The 27,672-nt window shown below is 32.1% G+C and overlaps 5 protein-coding genes and 1 long non-coding RNA gene across 14 annotated transcripts; 3 read left to right on the top strand and 3 right to left on the bottom strand.

Moving 5' to 3' along the window:
• Positions 1-142: 142 nt before the first annotated feature.
• Positions 143-3,933, bottom strand: LOC111317047 (uncharacterized). Of its 2 annotated transcripts, none has more exons than XM_022919361.2 (10): positions 3,773-3,933; positions 3,298-3,517; positions 3,003-3,160; positions 2,748-2,893; positions 2,576-2,638; positions 2,341-2,433; positions 1,350-1,511; positions 1,126-1,232; positions 811-980; positions 143-700 (listed from the first exon to the last, which is right to left on the bottom strand). In XM_022919361.2, the coding sequence occupies exons 1-10, from the start codon at positions 3,876-3,878 to the stop codon at positions 435-437; spliced, it is 1,491 nt and encodes a 496-aa protein (XP_022775096.2). In that variant the 5' UTR covers positions 3,879-3,933; the 3' UTR covers positions 143-434. The 2 variants fall into 2 exon arrangements, with proteins under 2 accessions (XP_022775096.2, XP_022775097.2); XM_022919362.2 differs by having other exon boundaries at positions 2,748-2,857; positions 3,773-3,930.
• A 167-nt stretch (positions 3,934-4,100) lies between these two features.
• LOC111317046 (zinc finger CCCH domain-containing protein 40-like) lies at positions 4,101-8,409 on the top strand. Its single transcript, XM_022919360.2, has 5 exons — positions 4,101-4,239; positions 4,672-4,843; positions 5,263-5,532; positions 6,465-6,688; positions 7,453-8,409. The coding sequence occupies exons 2-5, from the start codon at positions 4,739-4,741 to the stop codon at positions 8,327-8,329; spliced, it is 1,476 nt and encodes a 491-aa protein (XP_022775095.1). The 5' UTR covers positions 4,101-4,239; positions 4,672-4,738; the 3' UTR covers positions 8,330-8,409.
• A 3,783-nt stretch (positions 8,410-12,192) lies between these two features.
• LOC111316179 (uncharacterized) lies at positions 12,193-14,685 on the bottom strand. Its single transcript, XM_022918192.2, has 4 exons — positions 14,534-14,685; positions 13,944-14,322; positions 13,696-13,859; positions 12,193-12,744 (listed from the first exon to the last, which is right to left on the bottom strand). The coding sequence occupies exons 2-4, from the start codon at positions 14,194-14,196 to the stop codon at positions 12,613-12,615; spliced, it is 549 nt and encodes a 182-aa protein (XP_022773927.1). The 5' UTR covers positions 14,197-14,322; positions 14,534-14,685; the 3' UTR covers positions 12,193-12,612.
• A 1,945-nt stretch (positions 14,686-16,630) lies between these two features.
• LOC149512011 (uncharacterized) lies at positions 16,631-18,748 on the bottom strand. Of its 2 annotated transcripts, none has more exons than XR_016333313.1 (3): positions 18,609-18,748; positions 18,301-18,488; positions 16,631-16,987 (listed from the first exon to the last, which is right to left on the bottom strand). It is a non-coding gene; the product is annotated as an uncharacterized LOC149512011 (long non-coding RNA). The 2 variants fall into 2 exon arrangements; XR_016333314.1 differs by having other exon boundaries at positions 18,301-18,530; positions 18,609-18,745.
• LOC111317045 (cyclin-D1-1-like) lies at positions 17,077-19,001 on the top strand. 5 transcript variants are annotated; one of them, XM_089753788.1, is made up of 5 exons: positions 17,077-17,680; positions 17,757-17,843; positions 17,976-18,288; positions 18,416-18,510; positions 18,583-18,721. In XM_089753788.1, the coding sequence occupies exons 1-5, from the start codon at positions 17,408-17,410 to the stop codon at positions 18,595-18,597; spliced, it is 783 nt and encodes a 260-aa protein (XP_089609914.1). In that variant the 5' UTR covers positions 17,077-17,407; the 3' UTR covers positions 18,598-18,721. The 5 variants fall into 5 exon arrangements, with proteins under 5 accessions (XP_089609914.1, XP_089609913.1, XP_089609912.1 ...); XM_089753787.1 differs by having other exon boundaries at positions 17,086-17,680; positions 18,383-18,510; XM_089753786.1 differs by having other exon boundaries at positions 17,097-17,680; positions 18,588-19,001.
• A 3,560-nt stretch (positions 19,002-22,561) lies between these two features.
• Positions 22,562-27,232, top strand: LOC111317043 (heptahelical transmembrane protein 4-like). 3 transcript variants are annotated; one of them, XM_022919353.2, is made up of 5 exons: positions 22,562-22,698; positions 22,810-22,903; positions 23,062-23,325; positions 23,691-23,955; positions 26,180-27,232. In XM_022919353.2, the coding sequence occupies exons 3-5, from the start codon at positions 23,066-23,068 to the stop codon at positions 26,831-26,833; spliced, it is 1,179 nt and encodes a 392-aa protein (XP_022775088.1). In that variant the 5' UTR covers positions 22,562-22,698; positions 22,810-22,903; positions 23,062-23,065; the 3' UTR covers positions 26,834-27,232. The 3 variants fall into 3 exon arrangements, with proteins under 3 accessions (XP_022775088.1, XP_022775087.1, XP_022775091.1); XM_022919352.2 differs by lacking the exon at positions 22,562-22,698 and having other exon boundaries at positions 22,707-22,903; XM_022919356.2 differs by lacking the exons at positions 22,562-22,698; positions 22,810-22,903 and having other exon boundaries at positions 23,186-23,325; positions 23,779-23,955.
• The last annotated feature ends 440 nt before the right edge of the window (positions 27,233-27,672 follow it).

The raw sequence follows: 27,672 nt of genomic DNA, 5'->3' as shown, positions 1-27,672 counted from the left end.
AAGCTCAAAGAAATCAGTTTTGTTTCGTAATGACGTAATGACGTTCTTTGGAAAGTCACCAAAGAGCCTTTTCCTTTTTCTCTTTTGGCGAAAAACGCTGCTATTCTTTCGTATAAAATAGATTTAACAATAAGGCTCCCTAGCTAGTATCATCACCCTTGTATTGAGTTTCATCACATGACATGAGAGAGAGAGAGACCTTCCCTGAGTTGAAGGATAATAAAGAACTTGTTAGTCCCTAGATCTGACAGAAGACTTTTTACATGAATTCTACTTTATATAGTACAAGTGCACAACATTGGCAGCATTCTCATTCATTCCAGTACTCGGGCTAATCGAACCTTGGAATGCCCTTAGAACGCCGGATGTTAGTTTTGAGTTTGCCAGCATCTTTCAATTGCAATGCCTGGAATCTACAATTGATAATTAGCTACTTAAGACCAAAGGAACCATCGATGACGACGGACAGAAGCACCCGCAGAACTATTTCTGGGTGTTACAGTGATCCTCTCAGCATTAGCTGCAGCCCATTTTCTGAAATCAGGTGAAGAAACAAGCTCTTCAACAGCCCTTTTTGTGGAGTCTCTAGTGAACTTCTCCCACTTACCTTCAGAAAATTTTCTCCGCTCTGGAGTGTTGTGAAAGGTGGAAGGATAAGAGTCCATATGTGACAGCTGACTAGAAGACATGCCGGTAATACCTGAAGGAATGGAAGCAAAGAATACATAAAGATATTTTCTGACATGGTCAATAGACAAAAGACCAAACTTTTCTTAGTCTATGTCTAAACAAAAGGATCATCAACTAAACCTTGCACAGGAGTATTGCAAGAAGCCAGGGGAAAGTGTTTAGACCGTTGCTTAAGAAAATTATAGTCTTCAGGCCTCTTGTAGATATGTTCATCATGAGAATATTTATCTGGTGATAAATCAAGAATTTGAGTATTTCTTCCAATGACTTTGACTAATTTGAACAACTTCCTGCAGAAGTAATCCACATAATGTTATGCAATGAAATCTAATAGCAATGCAAGACGAACAAGTACAAAAGATGAAATCCAAACATAGTTTTTATAATGATAGAAATGATTGAGCCCAATGAAGGTAAAGAAAGAAAAAGGAGTACTTGTAAACCCGGCGCAGAAATCTATATCTAGTGACTTTACGCAAAACTGATGAGAGCATCATTCCAGATAATAATGCCTCTCCTGCAAGGAGGAGATCCTCAGAACTCTGCAATCATAGAGTGAGTTACATTTTAAAAAAAAAATGAAACTACAATTAACCATTGCTGAGAACAATTTAATTGAATAAAAGAAAATTTCAGAGATTTGGTAAAGTGGAAAAAACCTGAAGGATCATAATACCAGCAAACAACCTGATGGACCAAGCAACAAAGTGAGATGTGCTTACGTCAATTGATCCATCTTCTGTCAGGACAAGTTTGCGGACAACCCAGAATCCCAACCAAGCTCCAGCAAGAACAACAAAACCCAGAAGAAATATAGCCAACTAAAATTTAAATATAGAAAACAATTCAGTTTATTATAAGAAATCATTTGCAAATCTTATCACCAGTAACCACATACAACAATACAAGTTTAAACCACAGAACCATAAAAACTACATGTCACATGTAACATCTAACTGTAACCAATTCCAAGTTAAAACAAAACAAAAAAATAATGCCTATTGTAATCTGGGAACCACATGAAATATAGAGTATAAGTAGAAACTCTAGTCTAAAAACGAAGAAATCAGAAATCCACAAAGTTCCTGCTCCAGCTAGAATAAAGGCATAAATCTAAGGAATCTTGCAAATCAAGTATTCAATTCTGAATTTTTGCATTTTTTAAGGAGGAAAAAGTAACCCAAAGATTATTTTGCCATTTTGAACAACTATATGCAAAGAGAAAATATTGACAATGATTGGAAGGGGGGAAAAATAGGAGAGAGCAGGTAGAGTTCAAATAATTTACTCAAGTATTAAAACTTACGCACCATAATCTTCTAGAAACAGGAAGAATTCAATATAACAGAACCCTTATCATAACCTTAGCAATTCTCCACTTGACTTTACCATTTCGTTTAAGCAATAATATCATATGAACAATAGTTTTGATTTGAAGGCCAAAATCATGAGATCTGTTAAGTCAGCTTCCAAGTTCCATCATCCATGGTTCACTTGTTACCTATTGAAATTTACAGTGTCTCTCATCAAACATGAACATAGTATTTGATAACAATGAAAGCTCAAACATTCTAGAGAGACATTGTTAGCTCTGCATCATAGAGAGACATGAAGCAAGTGACCAAAATATTTATAGGATAACTTACTTACAGGATTATACATGTCTTCACTGATTCCCATCTCTGAAAGTATTGAATGCAACAATCTAGGCAAATAGTGGAGAAGAAAAGATCCCAACCCAACCTAAAATGATGACAAAATTATGTGTGAGAAGAATTTAAAGATAACATAGGCACACACATACTCATGCACATGCAGATATACATACAGAAACTAAAAAAAAGCAACAGAAAAAGGACACGGCAAATACACAGTTTATACCCACCATAGATGAATATATAAAAATTGCAAGTGAGCTCTTCCGACCAGTTGGAAGAAGCTTTACTCCCTGTCAAATATAAGAATATTAAGCTTATCAGAGATTGATAGCACAACAGATAAAATAATTGAGTGCAAGTTGAAGAAGTTTCAAGTAATTTATCAATAACGTTATTGACCTGAAACAGGACTATCAACACCACAAGGATGACACCAACTGCCATGGCACTACCATAGTAAAATACTAAGGACTGGCTTAGAGCAGGAGCCAAGCTCAACAACACAATGCCTGATATTAAAAATATTATGTGATATAGGAAAAATTCTGCAAAGACAAAAAAAAGAAAAAAGGAAAATAAACAAAAGAAGAGGATAGATTAGCAATTTCAATTGTCGGACATAAAGCAAGAGGGACAGAAGGATAAAAAACTCACCCTCTTCAATGGACACCTCAAGGGTCTGTGTAGATGAACTGGTTATCCGTATATCCAAGAGCTTGTGATCAAAAGTAGACATGGATTTAACCCATAAACCCTTCGAAAGCTTCTCCCACTTGCCTTGAGGGCACATCCCAATCCCAAGTGAAGCATTCCTGCAAAACAAAAATAGTAGCCTTAAGCCAAAATTGCTTTACAATTGGAAAAAAGAGTTCAAATTTGGTTTGTTTTCAGTCCAAAGAAGCCTTCTAAGCCTGTCTTTTAATGAACTCATCATAATTCAACAACTTACCTATGGAAGCAAACTTCAACATTCAGCCTGCGTAGGGTGGAATTCCCTTGTGAAACCTTCACCTTTACTGAATGAGCAAACTTCTTGAGATTCCTAAACCTAGACAAACCATCAACGTGAACTCTTTCACAAATAGCTCTAGTTCCTGGCTTTAAACCAGGGGACTCCTCCACTTGCAACGCAGGAGTTAACAGCAGTGTCTTATTAAACTCCCCAACAACTGAAAAAATAATAGAATAATAGAAAATAATCAAAATTTAATATTTTTCCATTATTAAGACATTACTATCAGCAATTGAAAAAAGCCAAACTAAACTGACAAGATATTTGAACGTTTGATTTATAATTCCTTTAATTTTATCAAAATTTAAAATTTTAATTTCTAAATGGGAAAAAAAAACCCTAATTCTTAGAATTTACAGCGATAACATAAACATATCAAAAAGAAAGAAGAAAAAGAAGGGAGAGGGAGTACCCAAAGAAAGTTCGTTGGCAAAGGAAAGGGGAGAAAACGTTGAAAAGGCGACGAAGATTAGACATAGAAGCAAAGCGGAGCTCCGCACCCGTTTCCCGGTAACCATTGTTCTTCCGGGGTCGGGCGATTGAAGGAAAGCCACGGTTTTGAAAATACGAGTTTTTATGGAGGGCAATTCTGCTATTTCGGGGGATATATATAGCTTTGGGCTGGCGGAAGAGCCGACCTTCCAATGACGGTTGAAAGTTGGGCTTACCTGGGCCCATCTGAGCCCAAACACACAATCTCCAAAAATATTAATTAAAAAAAAAAAGGAAAAATCAAGAGCGCAATTGCGCAAAGCAATCGCCTCTCTATCCGTACTCTCTCGCTTCTGCCTGCCGATCGCTTCCACCGTTGAGCTTCCAAAGTCAGCGCCCCCACCAAAACCGCCATCGCCACTTTCCACTGTCTTCATCGCGGTTCAGGTACTTTCTAGACTACCTCTTTCTACTTTTGTCCTTCTTTCAAACATTTTTCTCTTTTTTTTTATTTTATAATTTACTTATTATAGTTGGTTTATATCAATTAAAATGATTTTAATTTAATAATTTGAATAGGAAATGCAGGAAAAAATAAAAAAGAAATTTTGAAACTTTATTGAAATAATTTGATATATGAATTTATATTTTATCTGAGTTAGTATGGTTAATAGTAATTGAATGAATTTTTTAAATTTTCTTATAATAAATAGTATATTAAGTAAGAAATATCTGCTAAAGTTCATGTATTTGTCTTTGATGTGTTTCTTGAATTGCGTTTGATGGCTTCCACTATACCTGTGAATTCATATTAGAAGACTGTTAGTCATATTTTGATGCAGCATTCTTGTCTTTGTTTCTTAACCTCACTTGCATTAGGAATCAAGGAAATAGACTGCAAATTCAAAGGCTGTGAATAGTTACAGGACTCGGTGCAAAGTATACGATGGCACACAGATTGTTAAGAGATCATGAGGCAGATGGTTGGGAACGTTCCGACTTCCCTATCATTTGTGAGTCATGCCTCGGTGACAATCCATATGTCCGAATGGTATTAATCCTTATCTTTTTAATACTCTCTCTCTCACTCTCTCTCCAGCCACCATTGGGGCTTTTGAAATTGTATTTTTATATGGAAACGGTAAAGCCAAGTGTTCTGTAACTAAATTATAAGTTGATTTATTAATATGGTTTTATTAAAGATTTTACCTTTTACATATGTCTTCGGTTTGGCTTTTATGCATATCTAAAATTTCCCAACCTGCATATGTTCACTGTCACATTGGTTAAAATAACACAAATCAGCATCTTCATAAGTGGCAAGAGCTTTACGAAGATTAAGTCTTTTAGACAATGGTTCTAAACCTATAGATTCACCATATGATCTTCTGATAATTTAATTTTGCTTTTGCTCATTCAATAATGAAAATTTCTGTCTTAATCTCATGGATTGTACACTTTGCACTACAGACTAAAGCAGATTATGATAAGGAGTGCAAGATTTGTACGAGGCCATTTACAGTCTTTAGGTGGAGGCCTGGTCGTGAGTCAAGGTATAAGAAAACTGAGGTTTGTCAGACATGCAGTAAGTTGAAAAATGTTTGTCAAGTCTGCCTTTTAGATCTTGAATACGGATTGCCAGTTCAAGTTCGGGATACTGCTCTTAGTATAAATTCCAATGATGCCATTCCGAAGAGTGATGTGAATAAAGAGTATTTTGCTGAGGAGCATGATCGCAGGGTATGTATCTTCATGCTTAACAGCTATCTTTTAGTATCACTTTATGAAGAAAGTGAAGCTGTTTAAACTGTCATCTTATATAAGATTTTTCAAGTAACTTCCAGGTGAACTGTTTACTTCATAGAATGCAATCCATTTAGTTATCATTGCAATAGCTTGAGCATGTAGCATTGACATTGCAAACTTGGTGTAAAGATTCTTTGCATTTCTATCATGCATTATTAGAGATTTGCACACTGAAAGCTGAAATTTTTGCTTTCTTATGTTCATGTCAGTCAAACCTATGTAAGTGCTTATTTACATTTTTTCGGTTGACATGTGGATTTTGGCATATAGTTTTTCATTGATACTATAATTTTAGCATGTAGGTATTTCAAGTTGCATTACCCCTATCTCTTTTCCTTTTCCACTTAGTAGCCTGCAATTAATTGGTGCTGAGAGTTTGAGTTTGGCATCTTCACTGCTTCTGCATTTGGATTTGTGGTATTTTTGGTTGTCACTTACTATCAGCCGTCGATGAAAATAAATTGTTATAATGTTTATGATCATATATTATAGCTTTCCTTTTCAGGGTTTTGTTTTTTTATAGTTGCTGTTTGTAGGCATAGAGTTCTGAAAGAAACTGTAACATATGGTAATGAACACTGGAATTGTTTTGGTGTACTGTTATTTTATAATTACTGTTCCATATTCAGTAAATCTCTGGTGTTCACCTTCTCTCTGACTCATCTTTTCTTTTCTATACATGGATATGTTAAAACTCTATTGATGTGGGAATCTTTATGCAGAATTAAACTTTTTATTGCAGTGTGAATGAGATGGAGTTCAATGGTTTTCAATGTGCCTAATTTATTTGTTTTAGATGGCTATGGTCTTCTATTCCCTTTTGTGTTTTTCTCTTTTGCTTATTTAAGTGAATTTGTGGTTTGCAGGCCAGAGCTGGTTTAGATTATGAATCCTCATATGGGAAGGTACGGCCAAATGACACTATTCTGAAGCTTCAGAGAACAACACCATACTACAAAAGAAACCGAGCACATATTTGCAGTTTCTACGTGCGGGGTGAATGTACAAGAGGTGCTGAGTGCCCTTACAGGCATGAGATGCCAGTAACGGGGGAGTTGTCCCAGCAAAATATAAAAGACCGTTACTATGGGTAAGTGCAATTTTTGTTGATATTTTGCCAACTATAAAAGTTTTAATAGAACTTTGTTCTAAGCTTGGTAATCTTTTCTTCATTGATGATGTGGCATATGTTAGCATGATAATCTTTACTTCATTGATAATGTGGCATATATCTTACGAGAGAATTAATATGTGACTAAACTAAAGATTTATCATATACGAAAAGAGGGCCTGGCTATCTTATTATGAGTAGTGACTTTTCTGCTCAGTTATGAGTAGCTCCTCATTAGTGATTAATACATCAAAGGAAAGCCTTCACTCCTACTCATTGCTTCATGTCATACCCCGCCTGAGAATGTTTTCATGATTTCTTCATTCTACACTTGATAAATGTGGTCAAGGATGGTTATTGATTGGAAGATGCTTTATTCGAGTAGTAATTAGGTATTAACTCCTAACAAATATTACTTTCTTATTTGGTCACAGTGTTCGAGTGGTCATGTCATGAAAATCATTTTTCCAAGTCTTTTAACAACACGTCTTTGGAAGTGATGGAGACATTTTCATACCCATGAACTATTCTGTCTTTCTCTGTGTGTGTGTGTGTGTGTGTGTGTTTTTTAGCATTTTAATATTCATCTTTAGTTATGAATCATAATACTGCAATACATTGACAAACTTAATATTTATTTCAACAAACCTACTGCTCACGTAAGCAGATTGATGCTTTTCATGCTGACACTTTCTAATATTGTGATACTTTTTGTCGCTACTTTTCCCCCTAAATATCTGCAGAGTGAATGATCCAGTGGCACTAAAGCTACTTAACAAGGCTGGTGAAATGCCTTCTTTGGAAGCTCCTGAGGATGAAAGCATTAAAACCCTTTATGTGGGTGGACTTGATAAAAGGGTTACTGAGCAAGATTTAAGGGATAACTTTTATGCCCATGGTGAAATTGAATCGATAAAGATGGTGCTTGACAAGGCATGTGCCTTTGTAACGTACACAACCAGAGAAGGAGCTGAGAAGGCTGCAGAAGAACTTTCTAACAAGCTAGTCATAAAGGGTCTCAGGCTGAAGCTAATGTGGGGTAAGCCCCAGGCACCAAGACCTGAGTCAGAAACCTCTGAGGGAGCCAGGCAGCAGGCAGCAGTGGCTCATAGTGGAATGTTGCCCCGGTCAGTAATATCTCAGCAGCAGAATCAATTCCAGCCATCTGGGTCTGGTGTGCAGGGCCAACCCCCACCTATGCAGTATTTTAATATCCCACCTCCACCTCAGCTGGATAGAGCCTTCTATCCATCAATGGATCCTCAAAGGATGGGTGCCCTGGTTCCATCTCATGATGGGGAGAATAAATCTGGATCAGAAAAACAACAAGGGCAACATTATCCTTCTCAAGCTATGCCGCCACCACCACCGCCACATGGGCAATATCCTCATCAGCATTATCCACCGTATGGGTACATGCAACCAATGCCACCTTATCAGCAGTATCCACCATATCATTCAGCAATACCTCCACCCCAACATTATCAGCATTCTGGGCCAGCAAGGCCGCCGCCTCCTGTGAATGCACCTTCAGCAAGCACTACACCAGCGTCTGCTTCATCAGGTTCTGCACCTCCTATTCCAGGGCTATCTGCTGCATCCGGTTCATCTCATCAGTGAAGGTTTCCCATAGTGTTGTTTTTGCTTATGTAAGAATTGAACTTGTTACCAATAAAAATTATTTTTCTTTGAGTTCAGAATCTTCTTTGCTTTATCTTTAGCAATCAATTTGCTTTTCCTGTGAGTTACACTTGCCTTCATCAATTATGATTGGGGAATCGTTTAGGGCTTCTTGAGATGATCTGTTCGACAAAGGAAACAGCAGATAAAACTAGTTAAAAAATTTTTGGAATATTTGTAGAAATCATTGGTTTTAATTAATCTTGGTGTGTTTGATTTGCAGACTTTGAGATTTTCCTTATGATAATTTTTTGTAATTTGATTGTCACATTTGGTTAACAGAATATGATATTTAAAATTTTTTTAAAATTACCAATAGTATTGGTAAAAGAAAATATAGTTTAAAATAAAAAAATCTTTATTTTCTTTGAGGTTTTTTTTTTAATTCATGACAGAATACAAAATTTATCTTTCTTTTGTTTTCCATAATTGATATTTAATGTACATTATACTCTTTAATATCCAAAACTTGCACGTCATAAATCAAAGAGCAATAGGACATATAGAGGCGTTGAAGTCTCAATAATTTGATACTTGCATCACGCATGAAAAAATACATTTTACATAAAATAAAGATTAATTCAATTATTTTATTTTTTAATTGAATTTTTGCATAATTAATTTTATTTTATTGGATAAAATATAATAATAATAATTAACGTATATAGATTATGTATGATTATAATAAAAATATTTTTTTCAATTAATATTTAGATTGAAAATATATTTTTTATAAAAAAAATATAAAATGTATTAACGAATTATAAAATTGATATATATTTTAAACACAATTTATTAAGTTAAACGTTATATAAATATAAAAATTAATTTAGTTAAATTGAAAAAAATTATGAAAATATTAAAAAAATAGTTATTAACGTGTTAATAAATATATTATAAAAACAATAAATCAATTATTCTTGTTTAGATACATATAAATGACGGTTAGATAATAATAACCGTCGTTTATATTTAAATAGACGAAAGTTGTTCATGATAAATATCATCTATATTAGATAATCCATATTTATTATGTTTATCTAAACTATTTATAGAAACTATGACTGTTTTTAGGCACGTAATTTACACAAAAATAAACGACGATTAATCGTAAAACCTGTCACGTTTGTTAAGGACAATCATCGTCTGTTATAGGCTCAGGGTCCTACAACTTTGTTTCTATCACCCAATTTCATGCGACTTTGAGTTCCACCAAGAAAATAAATGAATGTCATTGGCGTTTCCTCTGATTGCTTTTCAATTGAAAATCCGTTAAAAAATTATATTTGTATCGTATAAAATATTAATAATTTATATATTTATATTATATTTTATATAAAAATTATGTATTATAATTTATATTAATATAAAAATATAAAATATATATTTTTATTTTATTAAATTTATTTATAAATTTTATTAAAATTTTAAATTAAATTATTTTTATATTATATATAATATTATATTTTAAATTATCATCGTTAATGTATTTAATGCATTCATCATTGATGACATAATATATTTTATAATTTTAATTATTTAATTTTTTATTAGTGTCCCTAGCTTTCGATAAACTAATCCAATAATGGTGGTCATTCTCCTGTTGTTGTCCTGTCATTATTATTTGAAAATATAATAAAAAAAATTTTCAAAATTTTGTATTAAAAAATTTAGTATTATCAATAAGTGATTGATTCAATATATTAAATTCGTCTTTTTTAATGATAAAATCTTAGATTCAAATTTTGATAATGATTATTTATTGGAATCATTTCAAATGCATGATTTACAATCATTTATTTTAAACTGTTAGGTATGATACATTTTACTTTGATCTATGATATTGAATAATCTATTTACTCTCAAATTTTTTTATAAAAAAATTAATATTTTATATATTTAAATTTATTGAATTAACTAAATGTCTTAAATTGATTGTAAAAATTTATATATATTCAATACACGTGGTATAAAATGTATTAATAAATTATCAAATTGATATATATATTTTAATATTATATAAATATATATTAATTTAATTAAATAATTTGCAAGTTAAAAAAATATATATTATAAAAATTTTAAATAAATAATTTTATGAATATCACGTGTTATTTATGATCCTCATCATCAATATATTAAAAAAATTAATTAGATAATTTTAAATTTTGTAAATCAAACAAAAAAATTTTATATTTCTTAAAATTAAAAAATTCAATATGATTATTACTTTTTTTTAAATCACTAGCCTTCTCAAAATTTAAAAGTTTGTAAACCAAACATCCCCTAAAAATATTTTGTGAGTTTTTTTTTAATATAAAAAATTGAAAATTAAAAGTTAAAAAAAAATAAGATTTAAACTCTAAATTTATTTATTACATAAATTAAGCTAAATTTTAGGTTTTATTTATTTTGTTTTAAACTTGAAAAGAGATAGCAAAGATATGCCCTCGTGGCAAAGGAAAATCCTTTGGTGGGAGATTAGGTTATTATTTATATATTAATTTTTATTGAATTTGGTGAAAGTAGTGCTAAATGTAAAAAAAATTATTAAGATAAAATTTTATAATTTTTTGTTTAAAATGATATTTAAGGAAAAAAATTATGATTAATGTATTATATTTTATTGAATTTGGTGAAAGCAAAGCATTAAATGAATATTTTTAAAATAATATATAAATTAACTTTAAGCTGTTAATCGAATTCATTTTTATTTAAGGTTTTGCTGAAGATGGTACAAAGAATATTTTTTAGGGTTAGTTAATTATTATTTATAGTAATAATTTTATATTAAATGTAAAATTTTATAATTTTATTCATGATTTTTAATACATTGAGTAAAATAATTATTTATATAATAGTTTTTTAAAAAATATTCTTAAAATACTCAGATAAAAGAAATTATTGATGAGATTCATCTACCATTATTACTCTGAAATCATAATGCAAATTGAATTGGCAGTTGACTTCCTTCGCTTGACAATAACACAGACATTCAATCAAATATGTGGTGACTCTAAAAGCTAAATATAATCAGGGCATAATAAAAGCATGACAAAACTTATATAAAATTTTTTTAAGTGAAATTCATAAAATTTATTTTTAAAAATAATTTAATAAAATTTTTAATAAAAAATTTAAATTAATAGATTGATAAAGTTTAATATGAAAATCAAGAATATGTAAAAAATTATTAAAAAAATTATTTATAATTCAAATTTGATCATACTTATTTAGTAAAAATTTTGTTAATATTTTTATTAAAATATTTATTTAAAAATGTATATTAAAATTTATTAAAATTTTTTTAAAAAATTTACATATTTAATTTATATAACGAAATCTTTTAATTTATTAATTTTTATTTTTATTTAATTATTTCTAATAAAAAATTTCACAAACTTTACCAACTTCAACGTGTCAATAGCGTAAAAGAAAAACTAGAAGCAAATCCTCCAAAATGTAACCCCCAAGAAAACTCACGAAACTTCAATCAACCTCCCCCTTTATGAAAGTACTCACATGAAAAATGTTTCTTTGCAATGAAAATGAGATTGTGGCCCCACGTAATTGATTATTCAATTTGTATCCTACTACTTGAAAGCTACCATGTCTGGCACTTTGTGATATGGAGAAAGATGTAGAGAAAAAGATTTTTTTTCTTCCGTTTTCAAGTATTTTGAGAGAAAATACCAAAGCAATTTTTTTGGTAAAAAAAAGTTTAGAGCAGGGCAGATCGCAAAGTTAAAGAATTACATTGAATTCATAGATCGTCCACTAAAAAATATTATCGAGAATGAGACTTGAATTTAAACTTTATAAACGAAATATTATTATTTGACGAATTTGCTTTAATATTAGATACATACGTTTCCCAGGAAGCAAATGTAACACTACTGCTACTGTTGTTTTTGCAGTAGAAAATGGCTCATTACATTTGTCTTCTAAGTGTCCAAATGGTTTTACATCTAACACAAACTCTAGCCTCTAAGTCTAGAGGAAAAAATACGTATTCAAATACTATAACATTGTAGTATTTGCAGAAAGGGAAAGAAAAAGAGAATACTATATGAAGGGATTGAAAGAGTGACATGGTAGGTTCTAATAAAATGGCTATGATTTAAATAATTGTTTTCTTTTTATTGGGTGAGGGAGGGGTGGGGAGAGAAAGACAGGGGAAGCATGCAGTAGTAGTCCTGGAAGAGGGAGTGTAGCTATTGCGTTCAAGTTCCAATCTCAGCAATGCTCTGCAAGGCTGGCCTCCATTGCTTCCCCCCACCACCACCATGATGACTTCCCATGTACATACTGCTGCTGCCACCACCGCTTCCCAGTCTACTAACTTCCTGCTCCGGCTGCAAAAGAGAGGGGAGAAGGAAGGGAAAAGATTAAAAATAAAAAGGACAAAGGCAAAGGCACCATAGGAGACAACGACAATTTCATAAACTTTAATTGTTGGTTTCCGTTACTGATTTGTATAAAAAGTTTGTGGACTCTAGCCAATTTTGAAACCAAGCTTTCTACTCGACTTGGATTGGCCTGTTCACTAGCCTTGTCCATTCAAATTGGAAGCTTTGCGTTAACCCTTTTGTTACTGGGGAAGAAGATAAGCTATTGAACTGAATTCTCTTAGATATGCCAACCTCCTACTGTCTAACCGACTTTTGAAAGCGACACACTTGCATACATTCACCACAAAATGCATAAAAACAAAGTATAGAGTCATTTCATATTAACAAAATTTAAGATATTTCCTCACTAATAAGCTATTGCTTTTTCAGAAAGTCTAAAACTCATAATGAATATGATTATAGCAATTCTGTCCCCATATATAAGTAACATCACGAGAAAAAAATTTATATGAAATTTGTGAAGTTTTTTTTAAAAATAATTTAATAAAAATTTTAATAAAAAATCCAAATCAATAAATTGATAAAATTTAATGTGAAAATCAATAATATATAAAAAAATTGTTAAAAATATTATTTATAATTTAAATTTAATCCATACTTATTCAATAATAAAAATTCTGTTAATATTTTTACTAAAAATATCTACCTAAAAATATATATCAAAATTTTTTCAAATTTTTTCAAATTTTGTATACTTAATATATGTAATGAGATATTTCGATTTTAGTTTTTATTTAATTATTTTTAGTTAAAAACTTCAAGAATTTTACCTAAAAATTTTCAGCTTAGTTTTTCTCCTAATTATAACCACATTTGTCACAAGGGAAAGGCATTGACAAGTTTTGCAGGAAACTTGAAAGAGTAGTATTGACAGTTTGAGCTTTGTTTTATCACCTTAACAGAAGTACAGTTCTCAGATTCCGAGTGAAGTTTTGGATTCAGATTGGAAGCGGTTGGCGAATCCTTTCTCTTTAACTGCATCCCAAGCCCTAGTCCTCCTCCTTTCAACTGTTTTCCAAGCTTCACGCACTTTTTGGCAGCAAAATCTTTCAACACATCTAAAAGAGACCCCGAGATCATGAAAACAAGAAAAAGAAGACCCCTTGGTAAACTATACATGTAAAAATTAAGTAATGAATTACCTTCAAAGCTAATGAGTCGATAAACTTGGCCGATTAACAAAGTGTCATCTGGTTTTAAGAGCTTCAGCTGCTTCAATGGCGTGCCATTTTCGTTCTTTAACGTTGGTGAGGTTGCCACAAGTGCAACGTAATGCCCTGGATTTGAACTCATGATTTCATTAGCACTAACAGACCAGTAAATCCTCTCGATCTTGTTCCCCGCAGGATGTTGAATCACCACGGTTGCTGCTTCAGCTGCTTGACAGTTCCCCATCTTTACTTCCAAAAGAAAAAACAACAACCCTCTACAGCAAAACTCAACAGGAAATCTAAGGGGGGAGATTTAGTCTTTGGTGCTTATATCAGACAGCTACTGATGATGAAGCCACCTGGGTTGCGCCTACACGCAATATCGTCAGGTGATGCAAAAGGAAAATGAAAATGTTATAGCTACTGTCCAAATATATATATGACAAAGGTTTTTCCAATCTATGGTCCAGCAGCATTACAGCTAAACGGGATTTTTGTTTCCTGATGATTAATGTGAGATTTAAGTTACTAGGAAAATGAAGAGTGTACAAAATATACCTCTCAAATAGTTATTGACGTACCTTGGCTGTTGCTTTTGGTGGATCGGATTCTTAATGGTGAAAGTGGAAATCCAACCGTGTACCAAGAAAAAAGATAGTGGAACTCTAACTAACTAAAATTTCCCGTTTTCAATTTCTTCAACAGGTTAAATTCCATACCAAGCAACACACAGAAAGTTAGCTAGTCAACAATCCTTGCGTTAGTCTACTTCTTTCGGCCAATAAAACTCCCTAATATTGAAAATGAGCATTAGTTCAGATGGCATACAGATCATATTCTTAAAAATTATGATATTAAAAAACTTAAAACAGAGTAATATTTTTTTTATTTTCAATTTTCAATTGTTTCACATTCGAGTTAATTTTCAAAATTGGGTTCTAAATCATTTTAACTTTGAATTCGTGTATTTTCATATTCCAAATTATTCAAATTCATATTGGTAATTATTAATTTTAAGTGAAATCAAATTTGGTTGGGTTTTATAATTCAAGCAAATTAGATAGATCTTTCATATGGGATCAAGTATTGTAGACTTTTGGAAACAACCCATTTAGTTTCTCATAAGGAGAATTATGTCATCACATTAATACTATTAAACTTGAAACTTAATCCAATAATACCTATTTCCTCATTAGTAAAATCTGTAATTAAGTGATTTTATTATTATTTTTTTATATATTTTTTTTATAGAATGGGAAGAAGATATAAGTGCCTCAAATAATTAAACTCAGGACTACTGCTAAAATAACCGGTAGGTTTCCTCTCAGAAAGCCAGCTTGTTTTCAGGCCCAAACCCAGGGTGGACCTAGCTCAATACATATTTTTAGTTTGGAAGTTTTGCTTGTTTATTTGCAAACACTTTTCTCATTGTATACAAAGAGAACAAACATGCATTTGCATAAATGACAATATATTTTTTCTATTATTTTATTTTGTAATTGGTTAGAGAAATTAAGAAAAATCTTTTACATGTCTTATTTCATTTTGCATTTGACATCTAGAGGTAATCCAAACCCTCAATTAGTAGTATATTGTTAAACGACTAAAAAATAAATCATTCTATTATGTAAAAGTTGATTTGTTGATTTAGGGTATGTTTGAATGAGTGATGAAATTAATTTCGATAAGAATGAAAATAATAATGAATGTGAAATTGATTATTATAATGATGAGATTAAAATTAACGATAAAATATATGTTTAGATGAAAAAATAATGATGACAATAAAATAAAAATAAAAATGACTATTAAGAATTTGCTCTAAAAGATGAGAACAAAAAAAAAAAATGTACAAAGTCGGAAACAAGAAGTACGCTGGGTGAAAAATTTCTCACTGGACTTAAAAGATCTAGAAGAGGACTGGAGGCAAACGTGCCTCTTTGATATTTTCCAAACATCATCTTGATGATATTAGAACCAAGAAAAGGTGTAAATCGCATCGAAACGGCGTGGCAGTGGGATATTGCTGATTTTTATACTTAAGATTCGGAGCAGGCTTCATCGTTTCAGTTAAGGTCCATTTGCATAGGTAACGAGATTAATTTAAGTGAGATTGAAAATAATGATTAAAGTAAAATTGATTATTATAATAGTGAAATTAAAATCGATGATGAGATATTTATTTAGATATAAAAACAATGATGACAATGAAATAAGAATAAAATAATCCACTAAAGGCTGGACCTGAAAGATGAGAAAAAAAAAATAATGTACAAAGTTCCAAATAACAGATGCGATGGGTGAAATTTTTCTCACTGAATCTAAAAGATCCAGTGGATGACTGGAGGCAAAGGTGCCTCACTGATGTTCTCCAAACACAATCATGGAACCAAAAAAGGGTGCAAATCGCATCGAAACGGCGTGGTAGTGGGATCCAAATGATCCCTTAATAGCATCTTTGCTGATATTTTTACCTAAGATCTGGAGCAGGCTTTATCTTTTAATTTAAGATCCATTTGAACGAGTGATTAGATTAATTCCAGTAAGATTGAAAACAACGGTGGAGGTGACATTGGTTACTGTAACAGTAAAATTAAAATAAATAATGAGATATATGTTAAGATGTAAAAATAATGATGGCAATGAAATGAGAATAAAAATTATCATTAAGGATGGGACTTAAAAGATGAGAAAAAAAAAATAATATACAAAGTTAGAAATAACAGGTGCATTGGGTGAAATTTTTCTCAATAAACCTAAAAGATCCAGTGGAGGACCGGAGGCAAAGGTGCCTCACTGATGTTCTCCAAACACCATCATCGTGAGATTGGAACCAAAAAAGGGTGCAAATCGCATTGAAATGGTGTGGCACTGGGATCCAAATGATCCCTTAGTTTATCATAGTTTACATAAACAATGTATCAGGTTTGGACACTTTAGTTTGTCTCCTGGGGAACAGATCAGTAATTTGAGCTGTTATCTTGAAAGCTCCTGAACTCTCCATCGATCTCTCGCTTTTGTTGATTCGTTTATTCCTGCAAAAAACAGAACCTTTTACGTTCATTTCCTCTCTGGATTCTGAAACTGGAAAAAGTACAATGATTGCGATAAAGATAACAGAAAAGTCAAGAATTACAGAAGGGTGTTTCAGAGAACCATCTGAAATATCGACTTTTGAAATTAGTAACGAGATACAGAACAAATACAGAAAAACAAGTAATCATTGGCCCTACAGTATTTGGATCTTCTCCAAACGAAGTTTCATGCACAATTCTCTCAAGGGCCCCCTCTAGATCTTCCTACATCAGAAAGAGAATGGACCCACTTGACCCTAGCAAAATGTGAACATTTTAAGGCTTCCAAGTTCAGAACTCACAAGGAGAATATAGCTAGGAATCTGGCCTAAAACAATCAATTTTAGCTTCTATCAGCTCACTACCACAAACAAAAATTCAATGGCTGTGTCCCTAAACCTTCCAACTCTTCCCAATTTGTACTGCAATGAGGCAGCAACGGAGGTTGTCTCCAGGGAAGCTGATGATGATGAGTGTGAAATTGTTACTTTTGCTTCAGATTCAGATTCCTTCATCGACTATGACGAGGATTCTCTAATTAATATGTTTGATTCTGAGGTGGATCAAATGCTGGAATCTAAGGTTCTTTCAAGTTTTTATGATCTTCCTGATATTGTTAATGCTCGTCAAGAGGCAGTCCAATGGATGTTAAAGGTACCAGGCGTTTTCTTGAATTTCTTCTCTTTTTCGTTTTCTTCTAGTCATGATGCAATTGTTCAAAAATTTGCAGGTACACTCTTTCTACAGATTTAAGCCTGAAACTGCTTATCTTTCTATCAACTACTTGGACCGTTTCCTCTCAGCTCGAGCATTGCCGGTAATTTATAGACCTTGGTGATTGTCCATTTTTCTTGTTTGCTTCAATCAAATTATTGTTTTGTTGGGTCTAAGAAGAGTTTGAAGATTATTTACTACTCTGCTTTGGTTGGATTTTTCTATTCATGTGTAGCAAGGGAAAGGGTGGCCTATGCAGCTTTTATCAGTATCATGCCTTTCTCTGGCAGCAAAAATGGAGGAAACAACCGTTCCCTTTCTCCTAGACTTTCAAATAATAAAACCCAGAATCTTGTTCAACCCCAAAACAGTCCAAAGAATGGAGCTTTTAGTCATGGACACTCTGAAATGGCGATTGCGCACCATTACTCCTTTTGATTTTGTACATTATTTCATTTCGACGATTTCATGTATCAAATATTCACAACAAAACAGCCTGTGTCACCTTTATTCTTGTGCCTCAGATATCATTATTAGTACATGTAAAGGTAATTCCTGACCTGGCAAAAAACTTAAAATCTCTTCTATTTTCTTCCCCTTCTTTCTCTCAAATCTGATCGTAGTTTCTGTTGATCATTTTAGCAGCCATTGATTCCCTGGATTACCCTCCTTCAGCATTTGCAGCAGCCGTGGCACTATGGCTGACAAATCACAGTGTTGATGACCAGGATTTAGCCCATTTGGGGTGCTTGCAGAATAGAGTACACAAAGTAAGATCCCTTTCAGTTTCCTGAACAAAGCAACTAATGAATGCTATAAATGTAACTTTTATTGACAACAAGTGCAGGAGATGGTGAAGAAGATTTACAAGATCATTCAGGGAAAAATGTCTAGTTTGGAGCCACTGCCACCAAGTCCCACTGGCGTACTTGATGCTGCTATCCAAGGAAGCTGCAAACTGCAGAAGATTGGCAACAAGAATATGAATTCAAGCTATAATAACTCACAGCCAAATAAGTGCTAAAAGAGCTGAAGATTAAAGTTTGATTTACTGATAATAAAGAGAATGTGTTTTGGTTTGTGATGTTTATGCAATTCTTTTTTACAAAGTGTCCATTGATTTTCTTCTTTCTTTTCTTTTGGTTTTTGGGTGTGCTATTTGACTATGGAAAAGTGATTTTGATTTGTAATCAGGAAGTTTTTCTCAGATTGATATTCACTTGATGCATTAATATCTACGAAGAAAATTTCTTTGTCATCAAAACAAGAGTGGGACTAGTACACATTTAAAAAATTAATCCACAAAATTTAATTAGAGATCAAATTGTTTCTCTTAAATCATATTTATAAGAAAAAAAAAAAAGGTAAGTCCAGTTCAATTACAAGAAAAATGAACTCAAATTATTTCATCATATATATTGTAGTATATATTATAATTATAATAATCATGAGTTCCAGTTTAAAATAATTTAAATCTTGACTCTTAAATAAAGTATTAATTGAATATAAAATTTAATTGTATTAATTTATATAATTATTTTTTAAAAATAATATTTAATAAATTTAATTTTTGATTCTCAAACACTTAAATTTTTTTTTTATTTTATTGTCTAAAAAATTTAGATTTCTTACTAAAATTAATTTACTACAATTCAATGTATGAAATTAGATTGGTACAAGAATCGGGCTATTCATCTAAGTTTGAAGCCCATCCAAATTTTGAAAAAATTCAAACAAAAAATTAAAATGTGTTAAATTAATTTTGATATAATTTTTAAATTTATTTAAATTTTGAATCAAATCTTAAACAAAAATTTAAAATTCGAGTTCGAATCAAGCTTAAATTCATATATTTTATTTTTTTATATATATGTGAATTATATAAATTAATTCACATATATATAAATTAAAATTAAAATAATATATATTTTATTAAACTTAATTTTTATTTTTAATTTATATATATATATATAATAAATATAATTTTATTAAACTTAATTTAATTATTTTTAAAATTTTTATTACATAAATTAAATTTAATAAATAAATTTATTATTTATTATTGTAATTTAAATCAAATTTTTAAAAAATTTAAAATTTTATTTTAAATTAAATCTAAATAAATATATAAATTAATAATATCAAATATGAATTCGATCAAAACTCGATCTGGCCGCCCCGTAAATACCTCTTGATGAAATGTAAGTCTAAAAGTTAAAATATATATATATTTTTGCCTCAAAATAACAGCTTCATTCTCTCAAAAAACGACAGCTTCATTGATTATAATTACTTATCTTTGTGGGGGCTACATCAAACAGTAAATCCAAGTGTAGTTAAGAAGGAATTTTTAGTAACAAAAAGTTGGAATAAGTGAAGGAAGGATCGTGGCTGACGGTGAGTACCCAAAAGAAAAGTTCCTTTTCCATGGCTTGCTGTTTCATCACGGACCGACTGCTCCAATGCGTGAGAAATTGTGATGTGATAAAGGAAGCTCATCTTGCTCTCTTCCTTGATAAGCGACCGTGATATATACGATGATAACAATCTATAATCAACTAAGACCTAAAGTTTTAATTGAAGTTTTGTGAAATTTTTTTAGTAAATAAAAATTTATAAATAGATAAAATTTAATGAAAAAACAATAATATATAAAAAAATTATTAAAAATTTTATTTATAATTAAAATTTAATCAATTCAGCAATAAAATTTTTAATAAAAAAATTTACTTAAACTCTGTCAAATGTTTTAATTTACTTAAGAATCTATTCAGAATTTCTTTATCATTCTTTTAATAAAAATGAAGTTTGACAAGATTCAATCAAATGAAGAATACGAATATTTGGAAGAGAAATTCCGGGCTAGCCAAGGAAAATGGCCAAATTGGAAATACTCAAAATCACGTTGCCGAAATGTTGAAAATGACATGATGATACTGATACAATCCCAATCCATAAACAAGTCTTGATCTGATGTTAATAATGTTTAGTTATAATCGGTGAATATCCTGAATTCGGTCATCACAAGAAACACTACCTTGTTCAACTAATAATGCATGGTTTCTTCCAAACTTGTATTGATTTCTAAGCCTTGCTTTTTAACTTCATTTGCTTGGTTTCTTCCAAACTGGTATTGATTTCTAAGCCTTACTTTTCAACTTCGTTTGCTTTTTTTTTTTTTTTTTATTTTATTTACATCAGAAGATAAAACTTTAATACAAATAAGAAAAAAGGAAGAGGTCTGAATCAAAATCAAAATTTTAATATTTCTTCAAACATTTTTAACCATTAAATCAAAGATTTAAAGATAATTTCATTTGCTTTCGTGTTCTTTTAAGAGAAAGCCCAAATTAATGTTTTCACCTTCGGATATTATTTTTATTCATAATAATGAAAATGACTTCTTTTTTTTTTCAAAATCAGGCATATTTTCATTTTTGTTTTTTAAAAAATATTTTCATTATTTAATTACTAAACATAGTTTTACCTTTATTGTTTATTTTATATGAAAATAAAAATAAAAAATAATATTATTTTTTGAAACCAAAGAGACCCTTAATCTCGGATTTGTCTCCACTTGGCGTAGCCAACAAATGTTTATTGCAAGTTATAAACGTAGCCTCCAATGTTGAAAGTTAGAAGCAAAACCAATTACTCAATCTCTCATCGACGAACATCACTTCTATCACCTCTTAACTTTCATTATGTCGTAATATCGTTTTATAAATTGAATTTTAAAATGTAAATTTAATGTTATGGGAGTCCTAATCATATTACCAAATAAACCTTCAATCTTACTGACCAATGGCCCCTTTTACTTTTTTAATTTATCATTAAGACCCCTTATGTTACTTTTCTTATTTATCATTAACAACAATAACTTTCAATTATAAACAATTGGGTCAGATAGGATTCAAGAACTGTAATTCATAGTAATTGGGTTTAAGGTCAAAATTAACAATGATATCTAAAGCTATCGTTAATGTGTATGGGTTTGAACTTGCATTGTTTGATATAAAAATAGTTTTTAATTGCAGAAAAAAGTGGTAATAATATTTTTAGGTTAGAAATAAGATCATTATTTTTTAAATCTTAAAAAAAATCTTAATTTCAATATAAAAATTTTGATTTTGATTTAAATCTCAATCAATGAAGCAAGATAAACATGTATGCACATAGAGCATAGGGCTCAGTTATAAGATTTTCCTCTCTCATTCTTAGTGTTTCGAGTTAAATTGAAGTTGGTTTGAAAAGCGATCAAATAATATTTTATATTTTATTTAAAATAAAATTATTTTGAACTCAAAATATAATTAAATTGATTTATTTAATTATTAAAAAATTAAAATCAAATAAATTTAAATTTTAAATTATTACATCTACAATTTTTTTAATATCAGATTATGACCTTATTTATAAAAAATAAAAACTACCATATCAAATTTAATATTTAATTTACCTAATTCTCATAAACGTGAACAAAGTAAACATTTATTCAATTATTATTTGATTAAAACCCAAGGTTTCACCCATTATTATTCATTTAAAGCCAAGGTCCCTTATTTAGACTTGGTACCAACATAATTAGAATTTAGAAGTTTACAATCAACAAAAATTACATCCATATTAATTGCTTCCAAAGTTGTTGGGATGTTACTGTAAAATCCGAAAAAGTACAAGGGGTCCACCACAAAACTAAAAATATCCAAGCCTTTTTTTTTTTACAATCCCGCCAATTGTTATCATATGACACTTTAATCCTCCGCAATTGTTCCGTCCCAAAACCGCGACCGCTACCAAACAAAACCTTCGGTATCTTCGCATCTATTCAACGAATCTGATTCTCTTCCTTTCATTTCTTTCTCTTTTTGGTTCTTAAATTTTTTTCTTAAAACACTGTTCTTTTTTTTTTTTTTTTTTTCTGGGAACGTGATTTTATCGTGCTTAACATTTTAGCGGTTAGGCTTCCTCTTCATTCCAGTTTCTTTTTCTTCTTTTTGTTTACTATCATCAAAAACTAACTTTCGGCTGTTTGCCTTCATTGTTATGTGTATTTTTTGTTTGTTTAGAGAGTCCTCCGCCTGAGAATTCTGTATTTATAGAAGGATCCCCATCTGGGTTTTCATTCTCAGCTGGTGATTCTTCAATTTTCTTCTTTTTCAGGTACCCTTTTCTCTCTATATTTCTTTTCTTTTCTTTGTTGGGTCTTTTTGGATAGAAGATTTTATTTTTAAAGAGGATATTTGGGCTTTGGGGTTACCTTTTTAAAATGAATTATGGGTTGTTTTTTAGTTGATAAATTGTTATTTGGTTGAAAGCAGAAAGATGGGCAGTGTGGAACAAGTTTGTGAAGATACAAATATGACAGCTGAAACAATGGAGAAGTGTACATTGAAATGTTCAAAGGAAGGGAAAGGGAATAGATTGTGGAAAAAGGTGAAGTATCAGCTGGTAGAGTACCACTCATTGCCTGGATATTTGAGGGACAATGAGTATATTGTGGGCCATTATAGATCAGAATGGCCCATGAAGCAGGTTTTGCTGAGCATCTTCACCATTCACAATGAGACTTTAAATGTTTGGACGTAAGCTTTCTTTGCTTTCTAACAAGCACCCGTTTTAATTTTTGGCAAATGCGAGCTAGTAACCTTAGGGTACTTGTAAGGCGATCTTTGTTGAAAATTTTCATGTTTAATACAGAAATTGACTGAATGAGCTGGTTTTATCTCCTCATCCATTGAATAAAACACTTCTTTAATTACTTTTATCATGATGAGCAAATTTATTGTGTTTTAACCTTTCTGTTTAGAATTGGAAAGAGAAGAATTAGAAATTTAGGGAAGAGATCCATGACTTCATGTTTTTGAGGTGACTGTTGCTTTAGCAGATCGTAGGTCGATATGTTATCACTTGTACCATGATATGTTGAGTATGACTATTACTTTTACAGGCATTTGATTGGGTTCTTCATTTTCCTTTCCCTTACCATATACACTGCAATGAAGGTTCCAAAAGTTGTTGATCTTCACTCTCTGCAGCATATTCCTGATGTATTGAGAAAGGCTGATATACACACACTTCGGGAGGAGTTAAAGACTACTTTCCCTTCAATGGATTTGATTCCTTCGCTCTCAGGTTGGCATGTTATGGAACTTCTATATAATTGTTTACCTGAGCGTTTCTCCACTGGAAATCACACCGATGTTTGTGTTCTGGTATGCTTCATATCCTTAATAAACTATTTCATAAATCTTAATATTTTGCCTACTTCAAAAGTTATGATGGCTGGCTGTCTTCTAATTACTAGCTGCTCCTTGAGGTTCCACTTGAGCAGTGTCATTTTTTTCTGGTGCTTATTCCCTGCTGAAATTTTCCCAGCATTTTAACATTTCTTCTTGTTCTGTGATCTTCTTAATTGTCTCTCAATGTAACTAATTTTGGAATAATTTGACTGACATCACTTTCTGTTATTCTGATGTATTCTTGGATGTTAAATTATAAAATGTTTCTGATGTCATGCCTTTATTTTTTCCTTGTTTGATCATTAAAATTTGGAGTTTGGTCTTGTTTTCTTTATAACTTTAGATTAAGATGCTGTTAGTTCCATCTCGTTTATAAGTAGATGCTTTTCAGTTTCTATTGCCTACTCTGCTGGACTTAGTTACAAGGTAAGAAGAGGAAGTAAAATGAGGGGGTTTTGTTAGGAGACATATAATATATTATATCAATAAAAGAGAAAAAGTCTGAGTTTGTTTTCAGTTTGAAGCCAAGGGGAAGCAGTCCAGCTGACTGTCAAATTTATTGGTTAGTACTTACGAAGATTCTATAGTTGTTAGGAGAAAGCTGATATATTATATCAATAAAAAACAAAGAGTCTGAGTTTGCTTCAAGGTTAGAAGCCAAGGATGAGCGGGCCCAACAAGTACTTGATGAATATATTAGTTTGTAAATGTACACGGATTCTAATGTTGAGAAGTCAATGGTTTGGAGGAAATGAAATAAGATAATGAGTGCCATTTTTAACTGACGAGTAGTTTAGAGAATTTGGCCAGATTGGAGGATCTGATATCCCATTAATTGGAATTCTGGGTGGTGAAGTGTAGAAATGAGGAATGCCTTAACTTAAGCTGTAATAAACGACTCTGAATTGCATGGTTCAGTGAATATCACAACTTTTTCCACTGGAAACTGCCAGCAAGATTTACAGCTTCCGGTAAAGAGTAAGAAAGGAATAGTTGGGTTGCTGGGGAAGGGCCTAACAAGTTATGTGCACATTGTACCTAATGAGATTATTGGGGAGATTAAATCCTTAAGAGGTTTGAATCGGCTGATCAATCTTTTCTTACACACATCTTGTCAAACCAGGGGTTTTTGCCATGTGTCCTCACTCTCCCTGCCCTTCTTTGAACCTGTCTCTAGATGGACATATCATGGTGTCAACAACCAATCAATAGAAACATGGCTCTCTATGGTATTTTCTCAGATAGTGGGTGTGAGTCATGTTTCTCAGTTGTTTTCAATCCTTGCAGAAAACCATAAAGATTTCCTTTCCTCTGTCCTATTATTGTATGTGTAGTTTTGCTTCAAGGAACTATAATTGCGAATATACAGTTTTCATCTGTTGTAGTGTGTAGTGATGAACATTCAGCAGGTTCTTATGGCTGAGCAAATTCCAACAAGCCAAAGGCCTGAGGGTGTAAAATAGGTCCTTTTGTCCGAGTAAACTTTTCACTGAAAACTTGTACTCTAGAACCTTTCTAAACAACAAAAGGCATATGGTTTATTTTTTTGGGTGCTACTATTGTTTATTTTTTTGGCCAGAGTGCTACTGTTGTTGAGATACATGATTCAATAAAGGCTTCTTTTAGTTAGCAAAAGGTATGGAAAGCTTAGAGTTCTTTATCATAGGAAACCTTCTCTAAATATATGGACAACCTATATGGGACATTTTTGTATTGTAGTTTTTGATATTACAGATTACTTTTTCCATAATTTTCAGTGCTTTAACCCCAAAACCTGGCACTTTAATTATGAATTAGATGGCATGAAGATTATTTAGCAAGTGTCCTTCTAATTGGTATTGACTACCACAACAGTGATAGTTCAAAAGTTTCTTAGCTATTTTCATGTTATAGGATCATGCTAGGAGTAATTAAGAGACAGAAAAAGGAGAGGGTAGTGTTGCTTGAATCCTGGCACATTGTTTGCAGTCTCTAGTATTTTACCTTATGGTTCTGCAGTGTACATAGTTTTAACGGAAATGCATAGACATGCGCATTTCATGCTTTATCTTGGGCTTCCTGGGAAAAGTGGTATCCTTAGTAATTGCAGGATGGAAAGTTAAAGCAGTAGATATCTATTCTTCTTATTGCTATCGCTTGACTTTGCATCTTGGGAGCTTCATGCAGCTAATACTTTTTATGTTCTTTCTAATTGCAGCAAAGTGTGAAGGATGAGGTGGCAAATATAATAGCACCCCTGATGCTGAGACCGATAACACGATGGCCTTTTTTTGCCTTCTTGGGTGGTGCAATGTTTTGCTTGCTAGCTAGCAGCACATGCCACCTCCTTTCTTGCCACTCTGAACGCCTATCATATATCATGCTCAGGCTAGACTATGCTGGGATTGCCGCTCTTATATCTACCTCCTTCTATCCTCCTGTGTATTACTCCTTCATGTGCAACCCATTCTTCTGTAACCTCTATATGGGATTTATAACGGTCTTGGGAGTCGCAACAATTGTGTTTTCCTTATTACCGGTGTTTCAGAATCCTGAGTTTCGCAGCATTCGTGCATCCCTTTTCTTTGGCATGGGCATGTCTGGGATAGCACCCATTCTTCACAAGCTTATCTTGTTCTGGCACCAGCCTGAGGCACTTCACACAACTGGGTATGAGGTTCTGATGGGGCTTTTGTATGGTATCGGAGCTTTAGTCTATGCCACAAGGGTTCCAGAGCGGTGGATGCCTGGAAAATTTGACATTGCTGGGCACAGCCACCAACTTTTTCACATCTTGGTTGTTGCTGGGGCATACACTCATTATCGTGCAGGATTGGTTTACCTCAAATGGCGGGATCAAAATGCATGCTAGAGAAATGATATTAGACAATAATTGATTAGTGGCGACGGAGTATTCCTCTGTTTGTAAGTTCTTTCTAGTTGGACAGAAGTAGGTGCAATGTATCGATGCAGTTGGAATATGTTCAACTCATTGTAACAATTGCATATCCTTCATAAATCTTTTGTCTCAAAGTCATGAACCATCCAGTTTCATCTTTAATATATGTTATACAAGTGCAAATACCCGTAAGTTTCTTGCACAGAAACTACAGGATTTAAGTTGCATGTGGCCAGAGGCAAGAGCTTCGTCCATGTTTCTGAGGTTCATAATTGATGTCAGGTATCAGACATGCTAAATTACCCTCATTAACATACAGCCTGTACAATTATAATTGGGGTGAAATTTGTGGTCCAAAGCCAGCTTATGGATTGATATGTTTCAATGCTGCGATGAGGATGTACAATTTCTTCATGCTTCGGCAGCCATACAACTGAATGCTAAGCATTTTCCTCATGCTGTTAGCGTGCAAAATCTCTACATTTTGAATCAAGTTGAAGCTCCATGTACTAGCCCCGATTGTCAGAGGCTCACATGTCGAAGGGCCCTAGCAATGGCCTGAACCGTCACTCTGTCTGCAGGTACCTCTTACAATGTCATCGTCACTCATACAAACAACAAAAAATGCTTTCCTCACGTTCAAAACAACAAAAATAAGTGACATAACAAAATCAATTTAAAAATTTTAAATTGCGAACTTATTTCACTGTGGGCTTTTGTTTGAGATTTTTTTGCTTACCACTCATATTTTATTTTTGTATGGGTCCAGGTCCAGATCTTAAGATTCATCGTAGTCGTAACAAAATCCTTTT

Source organism: Durio zibethinus, chromosome 24 (assembly GCF_047325235.1).
Source record: "Durio zibethinus cultivar Kanyao isolate XHJ-2024 chromosome 24, ASM4732523v1, whole genome shotgun sequence".
NCBI classification, from domain to species: domain Eukaryota; kingdom Viridiplantae; phylum Streptophyta; class Magnoliopsida; order Malvales; family Malvaceae; genus Durio; species Durio zibethinus.
Note: the sequence above shows the minus strand (reverse complement) of the source record. Positions and strands in the feature narration are given on the sequence as shown.

Excerpts from the sequence above, each read along its gene's own strand:
- LOC111317047 (XM_022919361.2), bottom strand. The coding sequence starts at position 3,878 with ATGGTTACCGGGAAACGGGTGCGGAGCTCCGCTTTGCTTCTATGTCTA. Across the intron at positions 2,894-3,002 it reads TGAGGTGTCCATTGAAGAGG|AATTTTTCCTATATCACATA; the intron begins GTGAGTTTTTTA and ends TTGTCTTTGCAG. Across the intron at positions 981-1,125 it reads TTTCTGCGCCGGGTTTACAA|GAAGTTGTTCAAATTAGTCA; the intron begins GTACTCCTTTTT and ends TTACTTCTGCAG.
- LOC111317046 (XM_022919360.2), top strand. The coding sequence starts at position 4,739 with ATGGCACACAGATTGTTAAGAGATCATGAGGCAGATGGTTGGGAACGT. Across the intron at positions 4,844-5,262 it reads ACAATCCATATGTCCGAATG|ACTAAAGCAGATTATGATAA; the intron begins GTATTAATCCTT and ends TTTGCACTACAG. Across the intron at positions 6,689-7,452 it reads ATAAAAGACCGTTACTATGG|AGTGAATGATCCAGTGGCAC; the intron begins GTAAGTGCAATT and ends AAATATCTGCAG.
- LOC111316179 (XM_022918192.2), bottom strand. The coding sequence starts at position 14,196 with ATGGGGAACTGTCAAGCAGCTGAAGCAGCAACCGTGGTGATTCAACAT. Across the intron at positions 13,860-13,943 it reads TCGACTCATTAGCTTTGAAG|ATGTGTTGAAAGATTTTGCT; the intron begins GTAATTCATTAC and ends GGTCTCTTTTAG. Across the intron at positions 12,745-13,695 it reads AGAACTGTACTTCTGTTAAG|CCGGAGCAGGAAGTTAGTAG; the intron begins GTGATAAAACAA and ends TCTCTTTTGCAG.
- LOC111317045 (XM_022919358.2), top strand. The coding sequence starts at position 17,408 with ATGGCTGTGTCCCTAAACCTTCCAACTCTTCCCAATTTGTACTGCAAT. Across the intron at positions 17,681-17,756 it reads CAGTCCAATGGATGTTAAAG|GTACACTCTTTCTACAGATT; the intron begins GTACCAGGCGTT and ends AAAAATTTGCAG. Across the intron at positions 18,511-18,587 it reads TGCAGAATAGAGTACACAAA|GAGATGGTGAAGAAGATTTA; the intron begins GTAAGATCCCTT and ends CAACAAGTGCAG.
- LOC111317043 (XM_022919353.2), top strand. The coding sequence starts at position 23,066 with ATGGGCAGTGTGGAACAAGTTTGTGAAGATACAAATATGACAGCTGAA. Across the intron at positions 23,326-23,690 it reads GAGACTTTAAATGTTTGGAC|GCATTTGATTGGGTTCTTCA; the intron begins GTAAGCTTTCTT and ends TTACTTTTACAG. Across the intron at positions 23,956-26,179 it reads ACACCGATGTTTGTGTTCTG|CAAAGTGTGAAGGATGAGGT; the intron begins GTATGCTTCATA and ends TTCTAATTGCAG.